This window comes from Podarcis tiliguerta (genome assembly GCF_965153285.1).
Source record: "Podarcis tiliguerta genome assembly, chromosome: 4".
NCBI lineage: Eukaryota > Metazoa > Chordata > Lepidosauria > Squamata > Lacertidae > Podarcis > Podarcis tiliguerta.
Genome location: NC_139537.1, coordinates 12,652,758 through 12,675,795, shown reverse-complemented (window position 1 = coordinate 12,675,795; position 23,038 = coordinate 12,652,758). Strand labels below are relative to the sequence as shown.

Sequence of the window (23,038 nt, the reverse complement as noted above, 5' to 3'; positions counted from 1 at the left end):
GTCGCTGCTATTAGGGTTACTATCTTAAAAAACGACACACAAGGAAAAAGGGATGGGGAGGGAAGAGGAAAGAATCAAACCCAAGCGCCAGTTCTTAAACAGTCTTTAACAACTGTGCATGTTTAGAACCCTTCTCTTGCTCCAAACAGTCTAGGGAGAGATAGCTGAGTCAGTACAGCATGAGACTAAACTAAACTCACACTAAACTCTTAATATCAATTGGAAAGTATGATTTTGTACAGTGGTACCTCGGGTTTGTACAGTGGTACCTCCGGAGGTCCGTTCTTAACCTGAAACTGTTCTTAACCTGAAGCACCACTTTAGCTAATGGAGCCTCCCTCTTCTGCCGCGCCACCGGTGCACGATTTCTGTTCTCATTCTGAAGCAAAGTTCTTAACCCGAGGTACTATTTCTGTGTTAGCGGAGTCTGTAACCTGAAGTGTATGTTACCTGAAGCGTATGTAACCCGAGGTACCACTGTATTAAATTTCTAACCTTTTGAAACTTACAATTTCTTTCTTTTTAAAAAATAATCTCTTAATTGAGTCATGGGTTCGAGTTTGAGTCATGGATTCGAGCACCACATTGGCCAAAAATATTCCTGCATTGCAGGGGGTTGGACTGAATGATCCTTACGGTTCCTTCCAGCTCTACTTGGTTTTATTGACATCAGATGGTGGAGCAGCCATCACAGATCAAATAAAGCAGGAAGAGACCTGTTCTGCAGTGTCTCCCACAATCATCATCAGAGCATTTCCCACTGAAGGCAAGTTGAGACCTACTTCAGTTGAGTGCTGAAATGTGATGCACTGGAAGAAAGTAGGAAGCTGTGTTTATACTGGGCCCAGGCCATTAATCCAGCTAGCTTTGTATTGTCTATGCCAGTGTTTCTCAGACAATGGGCTGGACCCAGCAGTGGGCTGTGGACCAGTTTCAGGTGCTGCTGGCTGCCCATTGCCTCCTTGTTTATCTGCCGTAGCCCTTAGAGGTGTGACGAAAGCCTTTTGTCTGGACCAATTCCAACACCAGCAACATATTGTATGCTGAGTGAAGGTGGCAGGGAGGCTGGGAAGTTCTGGAAGAAGGGAATGGAAGTTTTCCTTTTCTGAGGGGTGATGGCTGTGCAATCAAAAAGTCAGGTGAAAGGTTGATAATAAGCAATGACAAACCTAGACAGCATCTTAAAAAGCAGAGACATCACCTTGCCAACAAAGCTCCGTATAGTTAAAGCTATGGTTTTCCCAGTAGTGATGTATGGAAGTGAGAGCTGGACCATAAAGAAGGCTGATCGCCGAAGAATGGATGCTTTTGAATTCTGGTGCTAGAGGAGACTTTTGAGTGTCCCAAGATCAAACCTATCCATTCTTAAGGAAATCAGCCCTGAGTGCTCACTGGAAGGACAGATCCTGAAGCTGAGGCTCTAATACTTTGGCCACCTCATGAGAAGAGAAGACTCCCTGGAAAAGTCCCTGATGTGGGGAAAGATGGAGGGCACAAGGAGAAGGGGACGACAGAGGACGAGAAGGTTGGACAGTGTTCTCGAAGCTACCAGCATGAGTTTGACCAAACTGTGGGAGGCAGTGGAAGACAGGAGTGCCTGGCGTGCTCTGGTGCATGGGGTCACGAAGAGTCGGACACAACTAAACAACAACTAGAAGAAGAATGCAATGGCCCATCTAGTCCCACTTCCTGTTCTTACAGTGGCCAACCAGATGTCTCTGGGAAACCAGCAAGCAGGACACAACACCTCTCTCCCCCTCCTGTGTTTTCCAGAAACTGGTATTCAAGAGCATTGACTGGAGGCAGAGCCTAGCCATGCTGGCTAATAGCCATTGATATCCATGGATTTGACTAATCCTCTTCTAAAGCCATCCAAGTTGATGGCCATCACTGTGTGAAGTACTTTATCTTTCCTGAGCCTTCCAGCAGTCAACATCATTTGATGTCCCAGAGTTATAAGAGAGGGAGTAAAACTTCTCTCTATCCAATTCCTCCATGCTGTGCATTCTTTTGTAAACATCTATCAGGTTGCCTCTTACTCTCCTTTTTCTCTAAACCAAAAGGCCCCCAAAGCTGCAACTGAGAATAGAAAGGAAGGAGATAAGAGAAGAATGTGGCTAAAAGGAGGAAGAAGTGAGTGTTAAAGGACCAGGAAGGATGGATAGAGGAAGCTGGCAGTTTGGGCGGGGAGGAGATAAAAAGCACAGGTTGTGTGTGAAAGGAGAAGAAATCACTGGAGATTTAGAAAAAATGCTTTGAGAGGCACATGGGTGCGGAAAGGGGCGGATACAAAAGAAAATGTATTCTCTGCTTTGAGTCTCAGGATCATAAAATCCTTCCTAATCAATTCTGCTGAGTCACAATATCTCCAAAGCAGGTGTCTATACTTAGCATGTAGAAAAATAAGTCGCAACAGTGATCTGCTTAGAGCAGCCTTTCTCAGTCTTGAGGTGTTGTTGGACTACAACTCCCATCATCCCTAGTTAGCAGGTCAGGGATGGTGGGATTTGTAGTCTAACAACATCTGGGGACCCAACGTTGAAAAAGGCTGGCACACTGACCCACAACCACCGGAAGTTAGGCATATTGTTCTCAGCTGCCTTGAGGACAACATTACTGTATGAGGGAAAATGTATAACATCCCTTCATGTGACCTACAGGGGCTTGAAAAATACAGGGCTTTATGTTTCTTTAGTTGCATCCTTGCTGGTGGGGAGGTACTTGTAAAATTATGTCAGTGGCTTTTGTGCTGATAAGGCAGGGTGTGGTGTGCATTTAGAATCAAATATTTACTTTTAGATTGTTACTTTGGCAATGGGTTTGCTTAAAGGGCTGCTATCGCTGGCTTAAATGATTGTGTCAACAAGTCCTGATAATTTACTGAATCTGCACCTCCCAAGTATACGGCCTCTGAGAGTTTAGTCTCTACACAAATAGCAAATGAGTTGGTGAAACATTTCCTGGGTTTGACAGTTTCAGATCTTGCAGAAAGGGTGTGTGTCAGATGTTTGAATACTTTCCCTTAGTCCTTTAGGTAGCTCCCCAGATATTTAAGGATCTCAGAGGGTCAACGCCAGCACTGTTAATTGAATTTGGAAAATAATGGGCACCCAGTGAAGCTGAAAACTTTGTGGAGCGAGGGCCAGCTTTCTTCTTTGCTGTATTCTGTACCAGCTGCAAGCTCTGAACTTTCTTTAAAGACAGCTCCATGGTCCAGGATCATTGCAATAGCCCCACCACCCAGATATTTTTGAGACTACAATTCCCATCATCCCTGACCACTGGTCCTGTTAGCTAGGGATGATGGGAATTGTAGCCCCAAAACATCTGGAGGGCCGAGTTTGCCTATGCCTGCCGTAGCCTGTTTCTTTGATAAACAGGGTTAACACAGGACGAGTAGCCTAATGGCTACTTCTTGTGTTTCCAATTAAGCTGTCTAAAATGAGATTTAAACCCTGCGCTTTTAAACACAAGCGGTAAGCTTCCGTCTGCTAACCCACATATGTGGGTCTGTAGGAAGATAAAATACAGTTCATTATGTTCCCTCACCTACCTAATAAAGCCCTTCAAGCACTAACCTCAGTGCTTTTACTAGCTTTTACACAGGATTAAAATCACTCTTCATTATTGCTCTGATCCCATAATTAACCAGCCCTTCCTCAATGATGCTATTTGCATTTTTTAAAATAAAAAAACCAGCCCCTCCCCTTTGGTACTTAATGCCGCAAGCAGTTTGGCTCTGAGTGACTCGTCCTTGAGTTGACTACCTGCACTGCACCCTCTTGTTAGTCAGCAAGGGAACCTGACTGAAGTGAATCAGGCATTTTCAGATTCATTATTACCCAAATCAGTGCCTTTCTGTTGAAAGCAATTCAGACTGTCCTAGTGGCATTCTCAAACCAAGAAAATACCGTATTATTCCGTCTATAAGACGCCCCCAATGTATTTGGGGGGACTCAGATTTAAGAAAATGGGGGGGGGGATGTATCCGCGTATAAGACGCCCCCTAATTTTTGGCATTATTTTTTAGGGGGGAAACCTTGTCTTATACACGGGAAAATACGGTAATCCGCTTGGATAGGTCAGTTGGTTAGAGCCTGGTGCTGATAATGCCAGGGTTGCAGGTTTGATTCCCAGCTGCATATTCCTGCATTGCAGGGGGGTTGGTTTATATGATCCTCAGGCTCTCTTCCAACTCTGCAGTTCTATGACTCTATGAAAAATCAGGATTTTGAACTTCTTCTGTTCCCCATCCCCCTCACCACACACACATTGGCTGTTAAGTTGTGGGTGAACATATCGGATGACACAGTGATTCTTTAAACAGCTCTTGTTTTTTCACAGGCCAGAACAGAACTGAACTGAAGGGTTCAGCCAGCCTGCTTATATAGAGCTCAACTGCAAAACAACAGTAACCATTTTCTGTCACTATGCAATCACTGAACGTCACCTTATTTGCTTATGTGGACCTGAGTGAAAACTATCTACAGTATCCCCCTGCTGGCCCAGGGTGAAAACTTCAGTACATAACATTCCCCCCCCCCCCCCGCAGTTCATAACCCTTGCAGGGGGGGAAAAGGTTGAAATTGCAGGAATAGGGTGGGCCCTGAATACAGCGCATCTCAGGGGTCAAAGGCCAGGGTAAAGAGGTTTTATATGCTCTGTGCCGTTGTAAAAAAGAATATAGATCTACTGGTGTTTTTATGATGTGGTGTCCTCGCGCTCCATAAAAGCAACCATTGATTAAAAAAAAAACAGTGACGCAGGAGAAAGCTAAACGGTTAGGAATCCCTTTCTGTGTTGGATACTTAAAGCCCCTAGACTAGAATAACAAAGGAAGACAAGTCATGTGTTACAGAAGCTGGAATTCTAACTCCCTTATGACCAGTCACGTTGATTCAAAGTGGTGCTTCATAACCGCAAGTGAGGAGGGCTGGGCAGGCTTGAGAGAGTACATACATTTGAAAGGTCACTCCCAAGTATTGCTATGAGTTTGTGGGTGCCTAGAAACCTCCTCAATTCCTGGGTTCCAGATCCTCCCCCTAAATTTCTGGGTCTCGGAGTTTAATCAATGCTTGGAGCATTGAGATGGGCTGCCATACGCTGAATTTAGCAGTGTCGAAACACAGGCCAAACCCGTTTTTTCCATGCTCATGAAATTTCATGGGAGAAGAGCCATTGCGGAGAACGAAAGGAAGGTAATGAGCGATTAACAAAGCGGATGCTCTGTGGTGGGTGGCAGGTGGGTATCAGCCCCTTCTTCCACTGTGAGACAGCAGAGAAAAAGTCTTAAACACAGCAAGCTGAGCCTCTGCATTATTATTATTATTATTATTATTAATGTATACCCCGCCCATCTGGCTGGGATTCCCCAGTCACTCTGGGCAGCTTCCAACAAAATATTAAAACACAGTAATGCATCAAACATTAAAAGCTTCCCTAAACAGGGCTAACTTCAGATGTCTTCTAAAAGTCTGGTAGTTCTCTTTGACATCTGGTGGGAGTGCGTTCCACAGGGTGGGTGCCACTACCAAGAAGGCCCTCTTCCTGGTTCCCTGTAACTTGGCTTCTCGCAGTGAGGGATCCGCCAGAAGGCCCTCGGCGCTAGGCCTCAGTGTCCAGGCTGAACGATGGGGATGGAGACGCTTCTTCAGATATGCTTCATTTCTTTTTGGATCCAAGGTGGTAGCAGTCGGAGGAGCAGGACCATCTTGGGGTGCAATGCTTTGAGCAGAGAGGCTCAGGTTGTATACATGTGTAAATAAACTGTACATCATAAAGACACCATACAGGAATGTGTACCAAAAATGCATATATTGCGGCACAGTGTGCATAGCAATGCATGTATTCATGGAAAGAAAATACAAAGATGCGTCATACTGTTGCTTTGCAAAAAAATGTGTTGTGTTAAGCAAAATTGCCTCTTGAGATCCTTTAATGGGGAACATCTGTTAGTTCCATACATCCCTGAATTTCACTTGTCCTTCTCTTGGGGACTGTTTTCCCTGCCCTGTGGAGATCCCTGCCAGTAGAGGTTGGGCAAGAACTATCCCTCTCTTCTTCTAGATGTCTTTTGAAAACTATATTGTCTATGCAGGCCTTCACAATATAAGTTTCCTCTTTTTACTCATTCAGTATGTGTTCAGTTTTATTAATGTTTTCATGGATGCTTTCTGCTGATTTTATTCTGGTTATGTTGATTTTATTCTGGTTATGCTGTATGCTGCCTATGTACATTGGTGTGTGTGTGTTTTTTTAAAAAATGAAAGTGTACAGTCATATCTCGGGTTGAAGTAGCTTCAAGTAAAATATTTTAGGGTTGCGCTCCGCGGCGACCTGGATGTAATGATGGAGTGCGTTACTTCCGGGTTTCGCTGCTCGTGCATGCCCAGATGCTCAAAATGATGTCACGTGTATGCGCGGAAGCAGCGAAATGCGACCCGCAGACACACAGTCGTGTCTTACGTTTACTTCAGGATGCGAACGGGGCTCCGGAACGGATCTCGTTCGTATCCAGAGGTACCACTGTATATTATAAAGACATAAATACAGTGGTGCCCCGCAAGACAAAATTAATTTGTTCTGCGAGTTTTTTCGTTCTGCGAGTTTTTTCGTCTTGCGAAGCACCAATGTGTATTGACGGTTTCCCATAGGAAGGCATTGGCGGTTTAAAAAAAAAAAGGCGCAAGACGTTTTTGTCTTGCAAAGCAAGCCCATAGGGAAATTCTTTCGTCTAGCGAGTTTTTTGTCTTGCGAGGCATTCGTCTTGTGGGATACCACTGTAAATAAAAGATGTATATTGGTACTAAAATGTTGATGAATTTTCATATGGGCTCTAAAAACCACCACCACAATCTGATGAGAAGAAAATTACCTAAGATAAAGAATTGTGTGTGTTCCTTGTCTGGTCAGATAGCTTCCAAGACAGTATGGTCAAGCTTCCTTCGCTGCAAAGCATGTGTAATAATCTTTCCACCCCTTCCTCCTCACCCCCCCCCCCAGGCATTTAAGTGAAAAAGTTAAAGATGAGATCCAAGTTAAGAACATGAGCGGGCAGTGGTTTTACGAAGCCAAGTCCAAGAGGCATAGAGAGAAAATTCACGGAGCAGACATCATTCGGGCGTCCATGAGGAGGAAGCCGTTTCCAACAGGTATGCAGTGTTGGCTTTAAAAATAATAAAAATAGTAGAGCTGTTTTGAAGTGAAGAAAGGTGCTTGGGTCTCTGTGTAGAGCTTCAAAATATAGACTCACAGAATTGCACAGGATGTTGGACGCCATTTTGTCTAATCATCTTAACTGCCTTATGATTTCTTTAAAATGTGAAGCTTATATTAGGGTGGGTTAAAAAAAAATATTAATATATAGTTGACTGAGATCCTAACTGAGAATTACTTTCCAGTCAGAAAGAAGCAGAAGTCCCGGCAAGCAAGGTTGGGATAGCTCGGATAGCAGGCTTCTTGGTTTTGAATGTCTTACATAGATTCCCCCCCCCCCCCCATTTCGTTGTTCTGTATGGGACAATGACAATAAAGATTATTGTATTGTTGGGTCTGCTAACCAATCAGTACCCAACAGGGGGAATGGATACTAAATCTTATGGAATATGCAGAAATGGTAAAACCAACTCGAAGAATAAGAAATCAAGATAACAAACTATTTATAAAAGAATGGAAATGGTTTATTGAATATTTACAGATAAATTGCACACATTGGCAGGATTATTGTTTCATAAACCTGCTGTTTCATAAGAGTATATATTTAAAGTAGATAATTCAATGAGCAAATTAAATGAATTTGGATATGCAGAAGGTATTAAAAAATAAATTTAAGGAACCGCACAAAGAGGGGGAAGGAAATCAAATGTTGAAATGTTAAAATGATTGTAAAGTTAATGAAATGTATAAATTTGAAATGTATAAATAAAAACTTTTTTTTTTTAAAAAAAAGAGAGTTTCTTCCCAGAGTTGTCAACATGGTACCTGTGAGGCCTTCTCTGGTGGCCACAGCCTTTAAGCCTCCCTGCTGTAATCAGGCTTGAAGGAAACATTATCTAATATCCAGTAAAATAGGTTGCTGCATGTGTCTGGTGACAGGCTGTATTTGTGGGCCCAAAAACATTGTTTATCCTCTATTGAATCTGTACCCCACCCTTCCTCCCAAAGGAAACCAGGGAAGCAAACATCAAAATGTCAGATCGCCACAATTTAAAATAAAAAAAGATATTTAAAATGTTGAAAAACGATTTGAAGTGTTCTAAAAACAAATAAAAAAAATCATATACCTGCACAGTTATTGGCAACCTTTGTTTTACTTGAAACTCTAGGATCTTTTAATTTTAGTAAGAAGATTTATATCCCCTTGCCTTTCATTATTACTTTTAATCAAATGACCATCAAGGTAGCTTATGGCAGACAACAAGAGTACAGTGGTACCTCGGGTTACAGACGCTTCAGGTTACAGACTCCACTAACCCAGAAATAGTACCTCGGGTTAAGAACTTTGCTTCAGGATGACAACAGAAATTGTGTGGCGGAAGCGCAGCAGTGGGAGGCCCCATTAGCTAAAGTGGTACCTCAGGTTAAGAACAGTTCCAGGTTATGAACGGATGAACGGCAGTTAACTGAGCACCATACAAAATCCACACACACTCACTCCAAGCCCACACAAACCAATAATAACAGTTTTATTATATATACCCCACCCATCTGGCTGGGTTTCCCCAGCTGCTCTGGGCGGCTTACAGCATACCTAAAAAAATAATAAAAACATCAGCATTAAAAGCCTCCCGGTACAGCGCTGCCTTCAGATGTCTTCTAAAAGTTATGGAATCCTTTATCTCCTTGACATCTGAAGGGAGGGCGTTCCACAGTGAGGGTGCCACTACCGAGAAGTCCCTCTGCGGACTGTTGCCCCGTGGCTGATGGATCAGGTCAAGGGGCGCTTCCCTGCAGCACGCCCGACAAACCCGGTGCAAAATGGCAGTTGGGGTCGAGTGTTCTTTCTGGAAGGGAGGGAGGAAGGAAGCACTTTGTAGCTCCTTTCTCTGGCCGACGGATGGATGGAGTCCGGATGATCTCTCCACCTGCCTTGCTGCAATGTTCTTCCTGAGAGGCCAGGGGAGCAGCCGCTCTGTGGCTCTTGATCCCCCAGCCGACGGCAGAGGTTCCAAGTATCTCAAAATGCTTATTTGCAGCACCATGTAGACTTATTTAGGGAAGTCATTGCTTCAGGCTGTGATGGCAGCCATTTTTAAGAATACACTAGGCCAGTTCATGGAGATGAGCCCTTGCGAAAGACATGTTTAGCCATGGCTCCTCCTGCCTCAATGCTCCAATACAGTACGCCGTTTTGCTTGGCTGCTGTAGAAAGTGGAATTAAATTATCCTTCAGCAAGGCTCTTCTTGTTTTTAGATGTCTGGAAATTCAAAGGTGCTGTTGTACTTGTGGGAATGACTTGCGTTGAGGGTCTAAGGTCTACTTAATGTGGATTTCTATGACATTTGTAACTCTTTCATGAAGCCCATTTAGCATAATAGGGTTTGTTCCAATGGCTTGTGCTTGTAAAGCATATTTCGCATGTTAAAAAATAGACCAGTTGTTTAAAAACCCCGGGAGTTACAAAACTATGGAAATGCCTTTTAAGACTTAGAATCTTGCATAGGCTGGAAGGTGGGTACTTAATTGGGTGCCAATTTAAAAGCTCCTAGGTATCTGTAGTTTTGAGCATTTACAGAGAAAATGCAAGATAACCTTTCCCCTGTTTGTTTCAGCAGAACTGAGTCAAAGTAAGTCAGACAAGATAAAGAGCAGCTGGGTGAACAATGTCAATAAAGAAGTTTTCACGCCTCCAGAATTGCTGGGTGCCATAAAAGAGGCTGAGGTGGAATCGAAATCTGATGAAAGGTTAGACACTCAGAGAAACGTGTTGATAACTTTGTTGTTATTGTTGTTGTATAAACCAGTTGGTCAGCTGAACTGATTCAGAAAATGCAGCCTTCAGCATTGTGACTTAATTAACTGTATGTTTTAACCTTACCTACAGAATAATTTTCGGTGTGTCTCAGGGAACCTAGCTGGGTGACGTAAATAGTTGTTGTCGTGATATATCAGTATTGTTCAGCGAATAGAATTGTGTTGTGGGGGCTATTATAGTTGCCTCTGATGGCTTGCTTCTAAAAGACGGAATCTATTTGGGAGAATATCAGAAAGCAAAATACTGTAGTCAGAAACCGTGTTGTCTTAATAATAGCGAGTATCAGCATCATTTGGTAAACCTACAACGGCCCCTTTATATTCCTATTGTAGGTATTAATTTTTTAGTGGCCTGTTAGAATTATTTGTTATATGTGGCATGATGGGTAATGCCTCGTCGGTTCACACACTGAACAGTTCCCCCCTCCCCTTTTTATTAGAGCAAATGTTAGCCCCATCCACACCTATAGACATTCTGGGTTAGAAAGGAATGTGCCTCAGATGTGAACTGCAATAAATGAAAATCGCCCTTGTTTAAAGTGAGGGAAGGGCTGTCAATTTCATGAACTGTTCCTTTTCTCCAGAGTAGTATTTACCTACCTTTTTGTGGGCGGGAAGAGAGACGTGTACTTTAAGTGAGAAGTCCTCTAGGTGTGTCGCACAAAGCTGACGATGGAAATTCATGTTGCTGAAAGTGTTGCTGTTATTATTTTGAAGGGTGTGAGTGACCTGAGGCCCCCTTGTCTTCCAGACTTTCATAGTACATAGCAACCCAATCTGGTCAGATGGAAGCAATCAGAGCAGTTGTTTCTTGTATGATTTTCCTCCTGGTTGGTTCCCTATCTACAACCAGGCCTGCTTCCCATCTCCTACATCATCCTAAATGAAACTTCAAGGACTGTCCCCTTATGGTAGTCAAGCTTGGAGATGGCAGAGGCGTGGAAGAAAGGTGTTTGGCTCCATCTGTCAACTGTGGCAGAGGTTTCCTGGGTGCAGCTGTCAAATTGTACTATAAGCCAAAGTAAATACCACTTGCCAGGATAAATGTAGGAAAAGATCAGAAGTGTTAGGGTGGAAGTTAATTAAAGTAACTATAATGGATATTCAGAAAAAGAGTTGTCTGCTCATAGACTCAGAGAGTTGGAAAGGACTCCGAGGTTCCAACCCCCTGCAATGTGGTAATCTCAACATGTGGTCCCCCATCCAATTTGCAACCACACCAGACCCTGCTTAGCTTTGCAAATGCGTTAGCAATTTTATCACTGCACCACTAGGGCAGCCCAAAACAAGTTGATACAGCTGGTTTCCATAAATTTGACTTCTGCACCTTTTGGATTTACTTTTCTTCCCGTTCTGTGGTGCTTCCTTTTGTGGGTGTTTGTGCTAAGATGATTCAGAAACCGCACCTAGACTGCAGGCATGTTCCCTCCTTTGCAAACACAGTCACTTCTCAAGTGGATACTTATATCTGGTTAGGAGGGTTTGACAGCCATCTTTGGCTTTAGGAACACAGGGTGGGGGGCTGCCTTTCACGTAGCCATGACTCCATCTAGCTCAGTATTATCAGTGGAGTAGTGGAGCTGCTCTCCAGGGTTCTGGGTGGTCCCTGGGGCCTTCTGTGTATAAGGTATGTGAGCTATCGCTGAGGCAAGGCCCTGTGTATTGTTCTACAACCATGCTCTGTTCACCGAATCTTAGAATTGTAGAGTTGGAAGGGACTGCAAAAGTCATCTATTCCACCCTCCTACAATGCAGGAATTACAGCTAAAGAATCCCTTTAGCCAACCGTTGCTTTAAAACCTCCAGGAAAGGTCCACAAGACCTTCCATTCCACTGTCAAACTGCTCTTACCATCAGAAAGTTCTTCCCAATGTTTAGCCGGAATCTCCTTCCTTGCATTTGAATCCACTGGTTCGGGTCCTACCCTCTGGAGCAACAGAAAGCAAGCTTGCTCCATCTTCCATGTAACAGCCCTTCACACATTGTGTTTCTGTCTCTTTTGTTTAGAGCTCTGGGTAAAGGTAAAGGTACCCCTGCCCGTATGGGCCAGTCTTGCCAGACTCTAGGGTTGTGCGCCCATCTCACTCAAGAGGCCGGGGGCCAGCGCTGTCTGGAGACACTTCCGGGTCACGTGGCCAGTGTGACAAGCTGCATCTGGCGAGCCAGTGCAGCACACGGAAACGCCGTTTACCTTCCCGCTAGTAAGCGGTCCCTATTTATCTACTTGCACCCGGGGGTGCTTTCGAACTGCTAGGCTGGCAGGCGCTGGAACCGAACAACGGGAGCGCACCCCGCCGCGGGGATTCGAACCGCTGACCTTTCGATCGGCAAGCCCTAGGCGCTGAGGCTTTTACCCACAGCGCCACCCACGTCCCAGAGCTCTGGGTACTTACATGGAAAATGGGGGCAGGAGCCAGTGCTTCTTTGTCTTGCAAAGTTTTGTGTGTGAATGTTCAGAATCGCTGCTTCACGTAGACATAACACAACCCTGCACTGCCTCAGCACAGGAGCTCTGCCTTGCTCAGTAATGTGCAGAAAAAGTGAGATCTTTTAAATATAGAGGTAGTAGACTTTCATATGGAGATGGTTGGAATTTCTCTGCAATTCTTGACTCACAACCTCGCAAACCCTTTTTGCAAATGATGAATCAGATTGCCTTCAGTTAAAGCCTTTCTGATTCCTCATTTATGCATGAAGTGAGAGAGGGTGGAGATTTGATTAAATACATTGCGGGTGGGATAACTTGAGGGTCTGTGCACCCAGCTCCAAGGTCATAATGGCTGAAACTAAAATAGTTACAGATGCCTAGAGTTCTTTGCATGGGAGCCTTGATATTTAAACTAATTTCAGTGTGTGGCATAGCAGCCTCCAAGTAATGGGCTGGTTCTTCTTTTACTTTACAGCCCCAAAGTGTTCAGTGCAGCCTCTGACGCATTAGAGACGCCTCAAGAAAAAACAAGGAAGTTAGCTGCCTCACCGTCTAAGGTGAGTTCATTGTCAGCGTCCTGGATGGAAGACAACAAGAAAACAATACGGGCGCCATGATCTCTGTGTTATTGCCAAAGGAATTAAGTACAGTGGTGCCCCGCAAGACGAATGCCTCGCAAGACGGAAAACCCGCTAGACGAAAGGGTTTTCCGTTTTGGAGGTGCTTCGCAAAACAAATTTGCTATGGGCTTGCTTCGCAAGACGAAAAGGTCTTGCGAGTTCCTGCGGGGGTTTTTCCGCCCCCCCCCTTTTTCCCAAGCCGCTAAGCCGCTTATCAGCTGATCCGCTAATCCCTTAAGCCTTTAATAGCCGCTAAACCGCTAATAGCGCTAATCCGCTAATAGGGTTGCTTCGCAAGACGAAAAAAAACGCAAGACGAAGAGACTTGCGGAACGGATTCTTTTCGTCTTGCGAGGCACCACTGTACATCAGGGGTAGGGAACCTCCCCTCACACTGCCCAGTGACCCGCCAGATCTTAAATTGCCAGGCCAAATTTGACAGGTGGGTGGGCTACCTGCCTGCCAGCTGACATCACAGTGGTGTCAGGTGATGAGCCTCTTTTGAAAGCCTGGCTTCAAAGAGGCTTGCTCCAGGATTATGAAGGGGTTCTCAATGAAACCCTTGCCAAAGCACATTTCCCACCCAATTTTAACACAGGTTTCAATGCAACACCTTTCCTGATCCTGGAGCAATACATGATCCTACTACTCATCAGGTGATGGGATCAGGCGGGGAGTGTACCTTCCTCCAACAAATGAGCAATTGGGAGTTCATTTTAAGCATCCTTTGAAACTATATCGGTATTCCCTCCCCCCCATAAAATTACTTTGACATGAATTGCATAGAGAGTAGTGGAGCAACCAACCTTTGGAGCTGAAATGTGGACTGCAGCTATGGTCAAACCTGAGCAACAGCCACAGGTTGTAGCCTGGAAGTTCTGGTTAGACTGGAGATATTGGACATGTTCCCACACCCTTTGGTATTTATTGAAGTGGGAGGGCCTCACTAGCATGCAAGCAATGCAATGATCTGTAAATGGTCAAATATATCTCACTATAAGGGTCCGTATTTGTGTGTTCAATATTTGCTGTGCTTTGTTTTTTTAGCTGCCCGTTTGCAAATTATGGATCTGGTCCCATCGCTTGGTAGTGTGTGTGTGTGTTTAGGGATTCCCTCGTCTTTTAAAAAGCAGCAAGCTTTTTTTGTCCTCATTTTGGAACTTGGGTTGTACTTCTAGAACCCTGGGATGATAACCATTTCCTCCCTCCTTTAAAAAAAAAATTAAATGGGTTTCCATGGTTTCCACTTACAGGGAAAATGCTCCCCTCAAGCCCCCTTTTAATAATAATAATAATAATAATAATAATAATAATAATAATAATAATAATAATTTATTATTTATACCCCGCCCATCTGGCTGGGTTTCCCCAGCCACTCTGGGCGGCTTCAAACAAAACACTAAAATACAGTAATCTATTAAACATTAAAAGCTTCCCTAAACAGGGCTGCAAGTTCAGATTTTTGTGTTGTTTTAGATTTTTCATATCCCAGGGTCCATGGAAGTCCCACTCACAGTAACTCAAGGTTCCTCAACATGACCGTTTCCTGCTGCCACCCATTTTCTTAGCATCCTTTTAAAACCACAGGAAGAAAAAGACAGGTTTATTCTTGGCTAAATGGTAAGCAGGGAGAGTGCTAAACCACGTCTGGTTTTAGCCAATGTGTGAAGCCAAAACTTGGGTTAACTCAGCACAGCATTGGAGTAAAAAAAACCCTTCTCTGGAAGCCTGCACATTCACCTGGTCCTGGTAAGCCATAGTTTGTCTTACTGTGACCTGCAAAACATGCTGTTACGTTTTCCGTTTTCCTTCCTTCCCATGCTCTCTCTCCCCGCCACCCCCAGTAATACTGTAGTGTTAAGCGGAACATTCTTATTTTGTTCTAGCAAAGGAAAAACCCATTCAATGAATCAACTCTACTAGAAGATCATGCAAAAAATGAGCAGCCTGAACATGGAATGGCGGTGGAGAAAGGTGAAGGTTTCTAAATACATAATCTGTGTTGTTTCCGTGGAGACACTGAAAACATGACCAAGTGTGACAAAATACGTTTACATTTTGGGTGTCGTGTTAATGACTCCATGTTCCCAAGGAATTGTTAGGTTTCCCTTTTTTTGCAGTATGCAGAAACCTGCAGTGTTATGTACTGAAGTTCTCACCCTGGGCCAGCAGGGGGATACGATAGATAGTTATGCAAATAAGGGATCGAAAGTGACGTTCAGTGATTGGATAGTTTTAGAAAGTTGTTACAGTAGCGTTGTAATGCAAGCAGGCTGACTGAACCCTTCAGTTTTGTTCTGGCCTGTGAATAAACAAGAGCTGTTTGAAGAATCGCTGTGTCGTCTGATATGTTCACCCACAACTTAACATGCAGCATGAAGTGGAACAGTTCTCAGTCTGCTACATACGTAAATCAGGCCCAAGTTAAAGCTTAAACTGGCCCTGCCTTGTTATGTTGCATTTTTTTTTTTACTTTAACAAGCACGTTGATGCAATTCCTTCCCCAAGACACGCAATAATGCTTTTACTTAGTTGCATGTCCCCCCTTTTTTGCAACTAACGTGTGTCCCTTTACATGTAGTGTGTTTTACCCTTTGCTTTGTGTGCGCTTTGCATCTTGTTTTGCAGACCCGCGTTCGGTAGAAAACCAGCCCAAGGTAGACGTAACAAACCACAGCAGGGTAGAGGAGCCTCAGCAGGCTCCTGCAGAACCGAACGACTTGCAGAGGCAGGCAGGGAAACCACCTGTGCCCAAAGCCAGGAGAAACATCCACAAGACATCAGACGTCAGCTTGAAGAGCGAAGAGCCCTTTCCCCAGACTCCGAAAAGGATCAAGCAGGTTAACGGCCAGGGGTCTCTGCCCAGGGGCATCTTGAAGCGCAGCTCCAGCTCCAGCTCCACCGATTCCGAAGTGCTCCGCTTGAACCAAGCCTTGGAGCCCTCCGGCAAAAGCGGATTGCCAGCCCCGACCGTCCTTGAACGTGTTGCGGAGAAGAGCCCGCCTCCTCCAGGCGAATCTGAAGAGTTCTCCGAAAACTCGTTGGAGAGGCTGAAGCAGGTCCGGTTCTCGTCCAGCGTCAGTAGGAAAGAGCGCCCGCCGAGCCTTGAGTTGCACGAGGGCAAGGAATCCGGGGAGTTCGTTTTGTTGGACTCCGACTACGCCAAGGCCAATGGGAACGGAGCGGGCGGCCCAGGTGCGCTTCAGAGTCGGCAGACTCTCCCGTCTAAGCCTCCTCGCGCCCATTCTCCAGCCTTAAACGGTAACGGCGAGAGCCAAGCAGAGGGAACGGCACTAGGTTCTCACGGTGCCAAGAGCTCGGGTCTGCCACCCAACACGTTGCAGCCTGAGAAACATCTTGTTGTGGGACCTGCAATTCCAAGTGAATCGCCTAGCAAGACCTTCCCCTCAGTGAGGGAAGAACAAACCGATACCACCAAGCCTCAGATCAAAACTAAGCCGCCGAGCCTTGAACAGGACATCTCGAAAAGCACACCTGGTAAGAAATAATGGCATATCCCAGTGAGTTAACAATCTAGTGAGATTTTCAGGCCCCCGTCTAGCACTGTCTGCCATTTGGAGCGATCACTAATGCTTTTACTATCTTAACCCTGATCAGTTCAAGTCCTAACCATTTGCTTGTTTTCTCGCTTCCCATCGCCACGTCCCGACACACTCGCTGATCACTTTTCTTCAAGATGCACTCCTTTGGCTGCTGTGCTGCCACTGATTTGAAATCATATCAGAGTTGGGGCGTGCAGGTTTTTAAGTCTTGACAGGGGCAAAGCTTGCATTTTGTGTAATTGGTAAGTAACTCTGTTTAAGGAGGAGGCTGAGGTTTCATCTAGCTGTTTTTGTTGTTTAGAACATGGGTAGGCAAATTAAGACTTGGGGCCCAAACGCCTTTTAAATCCAGCCCATGGACGGTCTGGGAATCAGTGTGTTTTTATATGAGTAGAATGTGCCCTTTTATTTAAAATGCATCTCTGGGTTATTTGTGGGGCCTGCCTAGTGTTTTCACATGAGTAGAATGTATGCTTTTATTTAAAATGCATCTCTGGGTTATTTTTGGGGCACAGGAATTCATTCATCCCCCCCCCCCCGCAAAAAATATAGTCCGGCCCCCCACAAGGTCTGAGGGACAGTGGACCGGCCCCCGCCTGAAAAAGTTTGCTGACCCCTGGTTTAGAAAGTACAGCCAGAGTCCCCTCCCTTCACTTCCTGGTTAAGAACACAAGAGACCTGCTGGATCAGACCATTCCAGTCCAGCCTTTCCCAGTGACCAATGAGCTCCCTGCGGAAAACCCTCGAGCAGAACATGAATAGAATTGTAGAGTTGGAAGGGACTGTGAGGGTCACTGAGTCCAACCCCCGGCAATCTAGGAATCACGACTAAAAAGAGGGAGTTTTCCCTTGCTTGCATAGTTTGCAGTTGAGGCATCAGATTAAATCTCATACGTTGCACCTTATTCTCAATAATAACTAGTTCACATTTTTTTTAAACATATTACCATCATTGCTAACATTTCAAAGAAATTGATTGCTTTTTTGGGGGCAAAGCTTGTATTCCAGCTGGAACTGCAACCTTGAATTGATTAACCGATTGGCTGAAAATCTTTTCAATCAGGCAGTAGAATCCTTTTTAAACAAATGCCTTTTTAATTATAAATACATCACATGCCAGGCAACATCTTAGAAGAGGCATTTTATCCCCGCTCTCATCCAGAAGGGAGTTGCCTCGGTGAAACTAGCTGCCGTGTCGCAAATGCACTATCTTCTGCTTAGTCGCATGCTGATTTTATGCAGATCTGGCCCATTCATTACAATCAATTTGATTGACTGAGGCTTCTTTAATTAGGCTGTTTCGCTACAACAACAACAATAATTGGTTGTCTCTTGCAGACCAGCAGCTGCCTAAAACAGAAGACCCTCAGGTGCCAAAAGTTGGCTCTGCAGACCTTGAACAAGGTAAGCAAGCTCTGGTTGAGGCTCCGAGTGCTAAAACTGTTTCCAAATCTGACAAATACACTGCTGAGATCTTGAAGGCAGCCGATGAGTCCATATCTAAGGTGCTGGACTGGTTTAAAAGAAGTTCCAGTGATGATGAAAAAGAGACGCTTCCACAAGACGCAGGACTTGCAGAGGAAATGGATATACCCAAGGCAAGAGAATCTGCTGCAACTGCAAAAGATAAAGGCTGCAGTTCAGATATGTCAAAACTGCATTCTTCTGTACGTGAAAGAGAAGAGCCAACCAGCAAGGACTATCGATTCCACGAAATGGTCAACGTTCCGGGTGGGTCGCCATTTACAAAGGATGGAAGTCCAGGCAGCCTGTTACTAGAAGATCAAAGCAAAACAGGGGAGGTTGCTTCCTCTCGCTCCCAAGGGCAGGACATTCATTTAAATGAGAGAACACGTTTTCAGATCACTGGCCAGCCTGCAGACGAGAGAGATGAAAGGGCTGCGGGAGGCAAGGTTGAAACGGAGGACAAAAGTGCTTTGGGCAAAGAACGGAAGATGTTGGAAGATGCAAAGGGAAAACCGGGTTTGAAAAGTGTTGGCTCTTCTTTTGGAAAAGTAACAGAAAGGGGAGATGTTACGCCCGTTGGGGAGGGAGGTGTTAAAGCTTTTCCGGAAGGAGCAAACTCTGAGTATCAATCTGAAGAGCTGTTTAATGAACCTAAAGGGAAAATATCTGGGCATCTAGGGGACAAAACCATGCAGCACCCCAGTAGAGGGAATCTTCTTCCCCTACCTCAAGATGAATCCAAAGAATCAGAGGTTCCAAGAAAAGTCAAGAATATCAGGGCTTTCTGGGAAAGAGAGGCGATGAACCCAAAGCCTGCAAATAAGGAAGGCCTATTAAGTGAAAGCAGTCCTGGGAGTAACCGGATACCAATCTATAAAGAGGAACGCAGCAGAATAAAACCAGTGGGTGGATCCTCAGGATATGTTACTGGAGAATCTGATAACGAACAAGGCACATATAATTTAGTAACCTTCAGAAAAGTTGAAATTGGTGCGGATGACTCGGGACCTGATGGTAATGGCATTAAGTTGCCTTCAGGGAAAGTTCGACCAAATGTAATGGATAAATTCGAAGGGGGCCGTATTGTTGATGAACCTGGCAAAATACCCCCAAGTGACCAGAGGAGTAATGCATTTACAGAGTTGCTGGATGCAAATAATTCGCGCCCAGGACCCAACATGGTTCTCTCTAAAGAGGATGGAGGTTTACAAGCTGACGGTTTGGAAACAGAGAGAGCTTCATCTGCTCTACACCAGAAACCACACTTTAAGATTCACGCTTTAAAGGAAAAAGCAGATGAAGAGGCAAAGGCTCAGATGCTCAATCCTTCGCAGTTCAAAAGCCTGAGAAACTTTTGGGACGGGGGTACTAAGCCGCAGAGCGAAATGGATGAAACCAAGGTGAAGGCGACTGTTCCAAGGGGCAGGCAAAGTAGTACAGGAAGGTATCTGAAAGAGTTGGAAGAAGTCAGGGAAGGAACTAGCCAGGCGGTGTTGGAAGGTGAACAGCAAAAACCCACCCTCCAAGGATTTGACGTGAAGGAACAAAATGTATTGGAAGCAAACCGTGTTGTCCCAAAGCAAGCAGGAGGGACAGCTCTCTCCCCATCAGTGAATGCTGTGCCATTAGGAAATGTAGAATTTGCCCCTGCAGAGGGAAAGACTGTGCGTCCGGTGGAAGAGTATATAGAAAAAACAAATGTTTCATCCAAAGTGCAGCACAGTCTGTTTAACAGTGGCGTGCAGAAACTGTTGAAAGAAGCATTTCAGGAGTCCTTGCTGGCTTATCCTCTGGCTGACAAGAAAGGAGCTCCACAGGTGGAGTTAGCAACAGAGGTGCAAGCATCTTACAGTGACCAGAATCAACAGCAGGGGCCTGTTTTTGCAAGTGCAGATGGGAAAGTCTCTGAGGTTGCAGAGACTATAAGCAGAACTTTGGTTCCACCAAATGCTGACACCACTGCTTTTGTCACTAACTTAGAGAGCCTGCTAAAGGACACCTCAGATGAGAGCTCCTCACCCAGTCGTCATATAGCGGCGGATGTTTCTGAACAAGCACGTTCTCCATTGGAAAAGAGGCGGTTTTTTAATAAGGTGATGGAACGCAGCCGTGACACGGATGAAAAAAATAGCAGAGTGGAGTCCTGGGAAACAGATGGAACAATACAAAAAAATGTCCCACCCAAGGATAGACCCGTTGCATTTAAAAAGTACTTGGGAGATTCATCTGGATTAACAGAAGATTCAGATTTGGTGTCTGGAAAATCTCCCAGCAGGGAAGAAGGCCAAAGGGATCTAAATGCTACTTCTCAGGAAGAATTCTTCCAGATTCCTTCGCCAAAACTGATACTGCCTGACGCTCGTCTCGCCAGTCAGAACAGAGCAAACACTCCCACGAAAGAGGTTTTCGAGACAGCGGCAGAAGCTAATGTTCCATCGAAATGGCAAGGCAACGATTTGAATGCCAAACTAGCCTTTCTTTTGAAGGAATTGCCAAAAACACCCACAAATGAGAGTATTTTGAAAGCACAAATTGACAGTGTCCCTGGGGGACTGCAGCAGAGGTCTTCTGAGCAGGTGACCAGAATGGCCAATCCTCCTAAAGAGACTGATGGTGGGACACTTGACCAAAGTTTAGATATGGACGAAGACAGTGGCAAGTTATTGACTACAATGCAGGGTGGGCCAGCAGGAGAGGCCGCTGTGCTGTTGTCATTTTCAAACCAGGAAAACATAAGAGCTCAAGGGAATGTTGGTGAGCATCCTACGGAAGTGGCAGAGACGGTCGTGAAAACTGTTAAACCAAATTCGGCTGAGCATGTGGCATTTAGAGACAGTTTAAGCAAACTGCTTAAGGAGAGCTCCGAAATTTTGTTCAAAGACATTGCAGTTCCTAAGCCAGCCCATGGCTCATTACAGCCCCATCAGAACACAAGTTCAATTTATGATAAAGAGATCATTGAGATGATAGAAAAAGCTACTGCTCCCTCCAATTTCAGGCAAGATGAACTCAGAGCCAACTTCCAAAATCTGCTCAAGGAAGGTGCTGAAGTTCTTCCAGAAAGCCAGAAAGACTCAAGCAGTGGTCATGGGGCACAAACAGAGAGTGAGTCTAATCGGACTGTAGATTTAGTTTGCCCGCAAGGAATTGGCTATGGTCAAGAGATTAATGAAACTGTAAACAAGGAAGTTGCCCCATCCAAGTTGAAGCAAAGAGAATTTAATTCAGGCTTCCGGAAACTCCTTGAAGAAGCTGCCCAGATGCAACCTTCTGAAATGGGATGGTTGGATATCAGAATGAAGGAGAACTTCCATGGTGCCCGTGGCTCAGATAGCGCGACGGGCCTTCTTCCCCAAGAAGCAAATGAAACTGTAACAAAATCTGTTGCCCTAGAAAAAGACGGTTCTGTATTCAAATCCAGCTTAGAAAAGCTTTTCGGAGAAATCTCTGGTGCTGCTTTGCATCTGTCCAGTGAAGAAGAGAAGAAAGTGACTGATGAGTCAGGATTTCAGGTAGCAAAGGGAGGTTTAGCCGTAAAAACGCAAACGTCTGTTGAGAGCGTGCCGAGCGACTTTCGAACCGAGGTTAAAATACCGCTCAAGGGCAAGACTTTCAAGCAAGATAACCAAACTGCAGACCGAGAAAAGTTTTCTGGCACCCCTGAAAGGAATGCTGTTTTCCAAAAAACTATTCAGCTTAACCTAGCATCACCTGAAGCCCCACTCCTGGGAAGAAGGGAAGATTCTTTCACTCTTGCCAAGGCAGGTAAGAGGGAGGAGGAATATGAAAAAGGGAGAGAAGATTCTGCTACTGCCAGTGCCTATCTTGATGGTGGAAGTGAAAAAGAGGGTACAGAAGAGGGGAGCCCCCCTAAAACAAGACAGGTTGAGCTGCTGCTTGCCACCCGTCACACTGATGACAACGAAGAGGATGAAGATGCCAGGAGCGTTGAATCCAACCTTTCAGATGAAAGCCGCAATTCTTTTGTGGGTTTCCAAAGAAGTTCAACTCGTGAGCAGTTTTTGAATTATTTGATCTTATCTCTGGGTGGTGTGTATGCTTTATGAAGATTAACCGAAGGGAAAATATTTTTAGTACATTAATAAATCAATAGTAGACAATTAGCCCCCCCAGTGTCAAATATTGGGTACCTTGTTCAATCGGGGGGTATTGCTAGGTACCTAGAAGATGCTGAGGCACATGACACAAATATGCCTCTGGCAAATTGAGGTGGCAGGTGCCTGGTATCCTGCTGGCACAGTGCTTTTCTGTGCACTCGGCCACCCTGTAAACAGAGTCCTATGGTTTAAAAAGTGTGTTTTGGGCACCAGATCCCTTTGCAGGTCTGGAGAACCTTTGACCTTCCAGATGTGGCTGAGCTACAGCTCTCATCAGCTCCACCTCCAGAAACCATGACCAATGGGCAGGGAGGATGAGAGCTGCAGTTAAGTCACACCTAGAGAGCCAAAGGTTCTTCCACACCTGGTCTAGTGCAATAAACCCAAGGGCACATCCTAACAATTTGCCTTTGCATCATTTGTCTAAGGTAGTTATTCCCCCCCTTCTTGGGACTCAGAGTCTTTTCCAACCCTTCACCTTGGATTAAAAGCAGGACATACATAATGCTTTGCACATTTGTGTATTTTCCCATTATCTCCCAGAACAATGGATAGATGTCCTCCTTGCAGCTGCACAATAGGCTTGCGAACATTTGCCTCTTAGAATCCTGCCCTTCCCTTTGCCAGTCAGTTGGGGCTCAGAAAGGGGGCTGTGCTCTCTAGTCAATGGCAAACATGGTACCCTCTAAATCAGCGTTTCCCGAACTTGGGTCTCCAGCTGTTTTTGGACTACAACTCCCATCATCTCTAGCTAGCAAGACCCAGTGGTCAGGGATGACGGGGATTGTAGTCCAAAAGCAGCTGGGGACCCAAGTTTGGGAAACACTGCTCTAGATGTTATATTCCAGCTTCCAGCAGCCCCAGTCAGC

The 23,038-nt window shown here is 45.0% G+C and overlaps 1 protein-coding gene across 50 annotated transcripts in view; it reads left to right on the top strand.

Moving 5' to 3' along the window:
* SYTL2 (synaptotagmin like 2) overlaps positions 1-23,038 on the top strand; it is a 66,363-nt gene that overhangs the window by 26,238 nt on the left and 17,087 nt on the right. For 8 of the 50 annotated variants that reach the window (XM_083435980.1, XM_083435988.1, XM_083435991.1 and 5 more), the window contains exons 3-8: positions 7,003-7,151; positions 9,775-9,904; positions 12,877-12,958; positions 14,908-14,995; positions 15,650-16,519; positions 17,923-17,988. In XM_083435980.1, coding sequence (XP_083292106.1) covers positions 7,003-7,151; positions 9,775-9,904; positions 12,877-12,958; positions 14,908-14,995; positions 15,650-16,519; positions 17,923-17,988 — 1,385 coding nt within the window. Of the gene's footprint in view, positions 1-7,002; positions 7,152-9,016; positions 9,164-9,771; positions 9,905-12,876; positions 12,959-14,907; positions 14,996-15,649; positions 16,520-17,922; positions 22,063-23,038 lie in introns of those variants that run through there. The other 42 variants (XM_083436010.1, XM_083435967.1, XM_083435963.1 and 39 more) reach the window with 13 other exon arrangements.